Source organism: Myotis myotis, unplaced genomic scaffold (assembly GCF_014108235.1).
Source record: "Myotis myotis isolate mMyoMyo1 unplaced genomic scaffold, mMyoMyo1.p scaffold_m19_p_2, whole genome shotgun sequence".
Taxonomy (NCBI): Eukaryota; Metazoa; Chordata; class Mammalia; order Chiroptera; family Vespertilionidae; genus Myotis; species Myotis myotis.
The window spans coordinates 70,225,727-70,235,538 of record NW_023416324.1 but is presented as its reverse complement, the minus strand read 5'-3'; the positions used below and the strand labels follow the sequence as shown (position 1 = coordinate 70,235,538).

At 42.5% G+C, this 9,812-nt stretch overlaps 1 protein-coding gene across 11 annotated transcripts in view; it reads right to left on the bottom strand.

Moving 5' to 3' along the window:
- Positions 1 to 6,432: 6,432 nt before the first annotated feature.
- The window catches only part of RPAP2 (RNA polymerase II associated protein 2), a 102,813-nt gene continuing 99,433 nt past the window's right edge, over positions 6,433 to 9,812 (bottom strand). For 8 of the 11 annotated variants that reach the window (XR_004974012.1, XM_036349236.1, XM_036349241.1 and 5 more), the window contains one exon: positions 6,433 to 6,704. Coding sequence is in view for 2 of the 11 variants with exons in the window: in XM_036349241.1 (XP_036205134.1) it covers positions 6,692 to 6,704 (13 nt within the window). In the remaining 9 variants the exon portion in view is untranslated. Of the gene's footprint in view, positions 6,705 to 7,458; positions 7,864 to 8,946; positions 9,066 to 9,812 lie in introns of all 11 variants that reach the window. The other 3 variants (XR_004974009.1, XM_036349238.1, XR_004974008.1) reach the window with 3 other exon arrangements.

Sequence of the window (9,812 nt, the reverse complement as noted above, 5' to 3'; positions counted from 1 at the left end):
GAAAAGTTGTTAACAAATCACCATACATAGCTACAATTTTTTTTATGATGAGAACTTTCAAGATTTACACATAGCAACTTTTAAATATGCAATATGGTATTAACTATAGTCACCATATTGTACATTACATCCCCATGATTTATTTATGATTGGAAGTTTGTACTTTTTGACCACCTTTACCCGTTTTGCCCACTCCCCACCTCTGGCAACCACCAATCTGTTCTCTATATCTGTGACCTTGGGCTTTTTCATTAATTAATTTATTTTTGGTATCCACATATAAGTGTGAGCATATGGTATATGTCCTTTTCTGCCTGACTTATTTCACTTAGCATAATGCCCTCAAGGTCCATCCATATTGTCAAAAAAGATAAGATTTCATTCCTCTTTATGGCTGAATAATATGCCATCATATTCTTTTTTTTTTTTTTTTTTTTTTAATCCTCACCCGAGAAGTGAGGATATTTTTCCATTGATTTCTAGAGTGGAGGAGCGGGGGAGAGGAAAGGGAGAGAGAAGGGAGAGGAAGAGGGATGGAGGGGGGAGGGAGAGAGAGGGGGAGGGGGCGAAAGACATCAATGAAACAGACACACATACCCCAACAAGGGGTGGGGATTGGATCTGCAACCTAGGCACATGCCCTTGACCAGAAATCGAACCCATGACCCTCCAGTGCACAGGCCAAAGCTCTAACCACTGAGAGCACTGGCCAGAGCTCCATCATATTCTTTATCCACTTACCTATTGATAGACATATAAGTTGTTTCCATATCTTGGCTATTGTAAATAATGCTGCAATGAACATGGGAGTGCATGTTTTTTCAAGTTTTTTAAAGGTTCCCTTTTCTCTACATCCTCTCCAACACTTATTTGTCTTTTTGATAATGGCCATTCTAATAGTTGTGAAGTGGTAATCTCATTGTAGAGATTAATGCAAATTTAATTTGCATTTCCGCAATAATTAGTGTTGCTGAGCATTTTTGCACATGCCTGTTGGCCATTTGTATGTCTTCTTTGGAAAAATATCTATTCAGATTTTCTGCCATATATATATATATTTTATATATATATATTATTTTAGAGAGGAAGGGAGAGGGGGAGAGAGAGATACAAACATCAATGGTGAGAATCATTGATGGGCTGACTCAACTCCTGCATGCTTCCTACTGGGGATTGAGCCCACAACCTGGGCATGTGCCCGACCAGGCATTGAACCATGACCTCCTGGTTCATAGGTCGGTGCTCAACCACTGAGCCATACCAGCTGGGCTCTGCCCTTTTAAAAAATGGGTTGCTCTTCTTTTAGCTATTGAATTGTATGATTTCTTATATATTATGGATATTAACCCCTTATCAGAAATTCGATTTGCAAATATCTTTTCCCATTCCATAGTTGCCTTTTTATTTCATTAGTTTCCTTTGCTGTGCAGAAGCTTTTTAGTTTGGAGTTTAATGGTTTCATGTCTTACATTCAATACTTTAATACATTTTGTGTATGATAGATGCATGTGGTTGACCAGTTTTCCCAAGGGTACTTATTGAAGAGACTATCCTTTCCCCATTGTATATTTTGGCCCCTTTGTTATAAATGGACCCATATATGTGTGGGTTTACTTCTGGGCTCTGTATTTTGTTCCACTGATCTATGAGCCTGTTTTTATGCCTATACCATATTGTTTTGATTACTATAGCTTTAATATAGTTTTAAATCAGGGAGCATGATGCTTCCAGGTATGTTCTTCTTTCTCAAGATTGCTTTGTTTATTCGAGGTCTTTTGTGGTGCCATACAAATTTTAGGATTATTTATTCTATTTCTGTGAAAATGCCATTGAACCTGTAGATTATTTCAGATACTATGGACATCACCTTTAACACCTTTATTGAGATAATGTATATACATAACATTCACCTGTCTTAAGTACACAAAGCAATTATTTTTAAAGTTTACAAAGTTGTACAAAAATCATAATTTAATTTTAGAACATTTCATCACCCCCATTTGCAGATGATCCCTGTTCCCATCCCTGCCCATGCAACCACCAATATAGTATCTAGCTGAGGTTTTTCTTTTTTTATATTTTATAAAATGGAATCATACCTTGTATGGTTTATTGTGTCAGACTTATTTCACTTAGCATAATGTTTCTGGGGTTTAGCTGTGTTATAGCATGTATCAGTACTCCACTGTATGGATTTTTTGTTTATCCATGTACCAGTTGATGGTCATTTGGGTTGCTTACCTAATATGAACAATGATGCTATGAATATTTGCCTGTAAGTCTTATAAACATGTTTTCCTTTTTTGGGGGGGTGAGACACCAAGTGTAGTGGTGAACTTATAATTAACTTAGGAAACCTCCAGATTGTTTTTTGAACCTGGCTGCACCATTTTACATTCCCACCAGCCATGTATTAGGGCTTGTTTCTTCACAGCTCACCAACACTGCCTTTTTTTCTTTTTTTAGGAAGAGAGGGAGAGAGAAGGCTAGATGGAAACAGCCATCAGAGAGAAACATCATCAACTGGCTGCCTCCTGCACGCCCGCTTCTGGGGATTGAGCACACAACCAAGGCATGTGTCCTGATTTGTTTTGGGGATCTTATCTAAGAACTCTTTTCCTAAACCAATGCCATGTAGGTTTTCTCCTAAAAGTTTTACAGTTTTAGCTCTTATATTTAGGTCTCCGACTCATTTTGAATTTACTTTTGTATATGGTAGGAGGTAAGGGTCTAAATTAATCTTTTTTGCATCTGATATCCAAATGTTCCAGCACCATTTGTTGAAAAGACTATCCTTTCTTCATGGAAATGGCTTGGCACCTTAGTTGAAGATCAATTGACCATAAATATGAGGGCTTACTCCTAGACACACAAGTTCTGTTCCACTTATCTTTCTGTCTATCTTTATATCAATATCACACTGTCTTGATTATTGTAGCTTTGTAATAAGTTTTGAAATCAGGAAGTGTTCCTCGTTTTCAGAACTGTTTGGGCTATTATGGATCCTTTGAATTTCCCTAGAAATTTTAGGATCAGCTTGCCAATTTTTCAAAAAAGCCTGCTGGAGTTTTGATAGGGTTTGTATTGATTTTTAAATAAACTTTTAAAAGACAATTGCCATCTTAACAATATTAAATCTTTTAATTCATGAACATGGAATACCTCTATTTACCTCCCTTAATTTCTCTGTTTATAGTTTTCATTGTACAAGTCTTGTACTTCTGTTAAATTTATTCTTAAATATTTTTGTTAGTATTTTGGATGGAATGATTTGCTTTCTTTTTGGGGAGTTAGGTTTATTAAAATTGGGGACAGTGAAAAAAGGAAGGGCCTAGGATAGAAGGGTCAACAGGCGAGAGCCTAGGCAGGGCTACTTTGGTCTCTAGAAACGTTATAGGAAAGAACTGAGGTTAGGCAGGGCTGCTGTTGGCTCACTGGAGTCAGAAAAAAGGGGGTTTGGGGGACAGGTTCAGGGTATTAAACCAAGATGAGCTGCTGCCCATTGCTCCCTGGTTGCAAATCTCGTGGAGTCCCTTTGAGTTTAGGAAATGCGCACCTGTGGGGGAAGAACAGCAGGAGGAGTGTGGGCATGCTCCCGGAAGGAAGAGCATGCCTAGAATTATTTTCTTAATTTCATTTTTGGAATTTTCATTGCTAGTATACAAAAACAATTGATATTTGTATATTAATATTGTAGCCTGTGACCTTGCAGAGCTTGTAGATTCCGGTTTGTTGTGTACCAGGCTGCTTTCTGGTCCTTTCTGTGGCTGGGCATTTCTTCCAGTGTCCCAGAGTACAGATCTGATTTTGTTTTTGTTTCTTTTCCCTCCAGTAAAGCTGCTCAAATTGTCTGGGGCCCCTTTAACTACCCTGAAGGCAAGCATACCCTTGCATGCTTCAATACACATTTTGAAAAAGCAGTGTAAATTCTAGAGATGGTCTCTCTTGAAAACAAACTCTAGATTCCACACTCTGCCCCTCCCCATCCCCTTGCTTTTTTAAAAAAAATCGAGTCCAGAAAGTTCTGGGATACTTCTGTTTTGGACGGGTGAGGTTAACCACATTACACCACAGTCAGCTTCTTTAAAAGACTAATGAATAGGCTTCCAAAGGGCTTTTTCTCCAATTGCATTTATTGACTTCTTTATTGTTCTTTAGAATCTAGAGTTTAGACCAGCGTGGGCAAACTTGGGCCCTCGGGCTGTACCCTTTTATGTAATGACTAGGGGCCCGGTGCACGAAATTTGTGCACTGGGTGTGTGTGGGGCGGGGGGGGGGGGAGTGTCCCTCAGCCCAGCCTGCCCCCTCTCACATACTGGGAGCCCTCAGGCGTTGACCCCCATCACCCTCCAATCGCAGGATCGGCCCCTTGCCCAGGCCTGACGCCTCTGACAGAGGTGTCAGGCCTGGGCAGGGGACCCTCATTTCCCCCCATCACTGGTTCTGCCCCCAGCCCCCTCTGACTGCTGGCTCTGCCCCTTGCCCAGGCCTGACGCCTCCGCCAGAGGTGTCAGGCTTGGACAGGGGACCCCCATCTCCCCCCGATCACTGGCTCTGACCCCCGCCCAGGCCTGAGGCCTCTGGCCCAGGAATCATGCCTGGGCAGGGACCCCCATCTCCCTCTGATCGCTTGCTCCACCCCCCGCCCAAGCCTGACGCCTCTGACCCAGGCGTCAGGCCTGGGCAAGGGGACCATCATATCCCTCCAATCCCCGGCTCCGCCCCCCGCCCAGGCCTGATTCCTTGGCCAGAGGAGTTGACCCTCATCACCCTCTGATCACCAATCACCGGATCGGCCCCTTGACCAGGCCTGAGGCCTCCGGCAGAGGTGTCAGGCCTGGGCAGGGGACCCCCAGCTCCCCGCGGTTGCAGGCTGCCGGGGTCCAACCCCAGCAGGTCCAGGGGTCCCCAAAGGTGTGGCCGTAGTCGGCGAAGAAGGAATGACATGGATACAGCGTTCAGTTGATCAGCAGCCTAGCCAGGATCTCTAGCCAAGTTCTGGTCAGGATCTCCAGCGAAGTTCTGGTTTGGATCTCCAGCCAGGTTCTGTGTCCATGTTCTCTTGCTAGGTTCTCCAGCCAAGTTCTCCAGGTTCTCCAGCCAGGTTCTGTAGCCATGTTCCCCCACTAGGTTCTCCAGCCAGGTTCTGTCACCAGGTTCTAGTCAGGTTCTCTTGCCAATTTCTGTAGTCAGGTTCAGTCCAGGATCTTTTGCCATGTTCTCTCCAGCGAAGTTCTTCTGTCTCTAGTTCTGTGTAGGTTCTGTGTTCTAAGTTCTGTGTTCTAAGTTCTGTCTCTTGCTGTCTTGTTACATCTGTATTTATACCAGTTGATTCAATCCTATCAATCTCTATTACAAAGGTTAGGGCATTTCTTATCTCCATTCCAGGGAGTAAAGATTATGTAGCTTAAGCATGATTGTTCGTAGTTAAAGTGATTAATTACCCGCCTGGCACTTAGTTAAGAGGTTTTATTCCCTCCCTAACTTCAGGGGAAAATCCCTACCTGGGGAAACAACCTTTCTCAGAGACCTTGGTTAAAACACATAGTGCCAAGAAGGTGAGCAAACATATTAAGAACAGCATGCCATATATGCCAGGTCCCTTGAAACAGCAAGGATGGACCGGCTCCCGGCAGCAGGCTCCGCCCCTGCCCAGGCCTAATGCCTCTGGCCAAGGCATTAGGCCTGGGCAGAGGCCTCCCAGCTCCCCGCGATCTCCCGCTCTGCCCCTGCCCAGGCCTAACGCCTCTGGCCTAGGCGTCCGGCCCGGGCAGCGGGGACCCGCAGCTGCAGCGGCCCCGCGATCGTGGGCTCCGCTTTAGGCCCAGGCAAGGGACCTCTAGCTCCCGGGACTGCCAGCTTCGACCGTGCCCAGCTCCCATTGCTGGCTCCACCCCTACTTCCTGCTATCACTGGCCAGGGCGGCAAAGGCGCCTGATTCTCCGATTATGGCTGGGGGGCAGGGCAAAGGCGGCCCCCCACCTCTTAGCCCCCCCCTGGGTTTCCGATCACTGTCAGTGGCAGGGGGCTTCTTCCTGCTTTCCCTTTTGCCTCCCTGCATTGTGCCTACATATGCAAATTAACCGCCATCTTTGTTGGCAGTTAACTGCCATCTTAGTTGGCAGTTAATTTGCATATAGCCCTGATTAGCCAATGAAAAGGGTAGCGCCGTACGCCAATTACCATTTTTCTCTTTTATTAGTGTAGATGTTTACTTTGAATTTATATTAGTTCACACAAACACTCCATCCATGCTTTTGTTCCGGCCCTCCGGTCCAGTTTAAGAACCCATTGTGGCCCTCAAGTCAAAAAGTTTGCCCACCCCTGGTTTAGACTATGAGGCCAAAATAGAACTTTTCTCAATTTTTTTTTTTTTTTTGTCAAGTGTTGTGATGGAATCATCCAAATAAATAAATAAACAAATGGACATCATATTTTCTTAAATATTTATTTTCAGATAAAAATCCTATGTCTTATAGCCAAGGATGCAAGGACTTTTATATCCTTGTTGGAATAATGGTTCCTCTATACCTGGGAAGTCACTCTGTATAGTTAGGGGCTGGGAGGGAAGGGGTTGAAATCTGAGAAGGTAAAGGTTTTTCTTGGAACAAAGCTAGCTGTCAGTCATCACCAGACCATTATTGTGGCCAGAATTCTAGAAATGGTGTACAGTTCATTTTCTATTCATTCTTCATGAAGTACATCTGTGAAGCAAAAAAAGAGTCTGAATAAAACACCTAAAATATTTTACCAGCTTTTGAAAAAACTCTGTTGTTTTCCCAGTACACACTCCATTTTTCATTATGTAGCAATAATGGTTTGAGTGAAATAGACCCAAGTTCATAATACAGCTTGAGGGGTAGGCTTTCATGGGTCCAGGTCCGTGGCCGGCAAACTGCGGCTCGCGAGCCACATGCGGCTCTTTGGCCCCTTGAGTGTGGCTCTTCCTAAGCCTTAGGAGGACCCTAATTAAGTTAATAACAATGTACCTACCTATATAGTTTAAGTTTAAAAAATTTGGCTCTCAAAAGAAATTTCAATCGTTGTACTGTTGATATTTGGCGCTGTTGACTAACGAGTTTGCCAACCACTGGTCTAGGTCAATAAGAAAATCCTCCTCTGCCCCATCCCTTCACAGAATGAATGGGTTAGCTTATAGATATACCTGTGGCCACATGGATTGGTTCAGGGGTGCCCTGAATTTAGTGTGAAGTTCAAGACTCTCACTTGGACAGTGAGTATGGTATATGCAGGGTGGGACAAAAGGAGGTTTATAGTTGTGAGTACACAAAACAGTTTATTCTTATTAATTATTGTATTTCCCATATGAACTTTAAACCTACTTTTGCCCCACTCTGTATAAAACTGGGAACTTTGCCATCTATAGTAGACTGCTTCTAAGTTGGCCCCTAATGATCCTTGCCTCTTGGTATTCATATCCTTATACAATCCCCTCACCTTAAGTGTGGGCTAGACCTGGTGATTAGTTTCTAACTGGTCATGGTACAGCAGAAGTAATGGGATGTCACTTCTGAGATTAGTTACAAAAAGAGTGTGGCTTCCACCTTGGGTACTGTCTCTCTCTGAGGGAAGCCACATGCCAAGTTGTGAGGTGCACTGTAGAGATCCATGTGGCAAGGAACTGGAAGAGGTCTCTAGACAAGGTTCAGTGAGAAACTGAGGCCCTGAGTTCAATAACCTGTGAGGAACTAATCCTGCCAACAACCACATGAATGAGCTTGGAGAAGGGGATCTTCTTCCATTTGGGCCTTCAGATGACATCATAGTCCTGGCAGATAGCTTAACTGCAACCTCATTGAGAGACTCTGAGCCAGAGGCTCCATGTTAAACTATGTCCAGATTCTTGATTCATAGAAAAGATAAGGTTAAAAAAAAGGTTTGTTGTTTTAAGACATTAATATACCATAATAAGAAAAATGTTTGAGCTGGATTTTCCCCCCTGCTATTTGTAAATAAAAGCATATTTACATATACTAATTAGTAGTAATTTAATCTTGAAAAGGTTCTTAGACAGCCCTGGCTGGGTAGCTCAACTGGTTAGTGCATTGTCCGGATAAGCCAAGGTTGTGGGTTTGATCCCCGGTCAGGGCACATACAAGAATCAACCAATGAATGCATAAGTAAGTGGAACAACAAATTGATGTTTCTCTCTTTCCCGCCTCCCTTCATCTCTCTCTCAAGTAATAAAAAGAGGTTATTAGACATTAAAATCTTTATATGCAAATAAATTTACAGCTTAAAAATTCAAGCAAACAGAAAAAATCCATCTGTTTACTCACAACCATCTCCATTTCTCATATGGAAAATTAAGTAATAAGACTCATTCAGAATTCTTATAATACTAACAAAGTCTGGGCAAAGGTTTACTTTGATTATTTACACAAATAAATGATGTAAATAATTAACAACAGGGTAACTATTAATTCCAGTTGAAACATTTTGTTGGAAGTCCTTAAAAGTACTTTAACACTATCTGTTTATATACAAGTTTTAAATATGCTAATTAAAAATGATTTTTAATTGCTACCTATTTATTAAACTAGGTCTGGAAGGACCTCTGGCTAGGCATTCTTTGTTTTCAGTCTATCTGGAAAAACCCCCACCTTTCATTTCATGGAGAAAAGGTGTTTTGAACCAAAGGGTACGATTAATTCGATCCTCTATATCTGAAGCCCAATAAAACAAAAAATCTCCAACCTCACTATATTCTTAGTAGAGGTTTTGAATTGATACTTACACAGGCCATTTTGAGCTCACTGCTAAAACCCTTTGTTTTATAAGATCTTCAGGGGAGCGGGATCATTGGAAAAGGTCACTCTGGGTATAAGTTGGGAGGCAGGTACAGTGCTTATTCCTTATACGTTATTTCCTTATATTTCATTTTCTAGAAGGTTCAGTAAAGGAATACCATTTTTTCTTGCTTACCAAAAATATCTCTCTCAAATATCCTTTTCATGTATTAGAAGATTTGCTTGAAGGCCGTGTTTTTTCTTTTACAAAAATTCGAATAATAAAAAATAAAATGACAGACATCAAGTGTGCTTCTGGAAAGAAGACAGGACAGGATTGAAGGCAGAGGTAAGGGGGAGTTTTTCTTTTTTAAATCTTATATGCAATTATTTTAACTTTTATAACAAGGTTGTATGTTTTTATAATTTTAAAAATAATTGAAAGTTGGAAAAAAAAGAATGCTTCCTGAGAAGATCTCATTTGTAGTTTAGGATTAATTTCTTCAATCACAACATTAAATCAAAACCTATCAGGCGGGTCCAAACTGGTGGCATAGAAAGAAACTAAATTGCCCCCTCCCATGAACACATCAAATACACACCCACATTTACAACAATTCCTTCTGAGAGACAACTCAGGGCCGACTGAAAAGTTTCTGCACATCAAAGGAGAGAGAGAGAGAGAGAGAGAGAGAAATCGCGCATGCGAGCACATAAAGGTTGAAGAATCATGACAGCGCTCTGGGATCAGCGGTGCCAGGTGAGTGTCAATGTTTACATCCCCCCTCCAGCTGGATAGTGCAGGGGGGAGTGCTATGCAAGTGCTCTGGTGGACCTACAAGGCTGCTGCAGTGAATTTCCAGATGCCCTGTCCAGAGCTTGTTTCAGTGAACCAAATGGTGCTGTAGCTGGCAGCCTAGCCTGGATCTCAGCTCTGGCTAGACAACTGGATCAACAGGCTTTGCCTCATCCAGACCTCGATCCTGTGGGAACTGAAAGGTCACCAAAATATGCATGCATTGGGGCTTCCCTGCCAGTACTTCACTCTGTCCAGGACAGCCA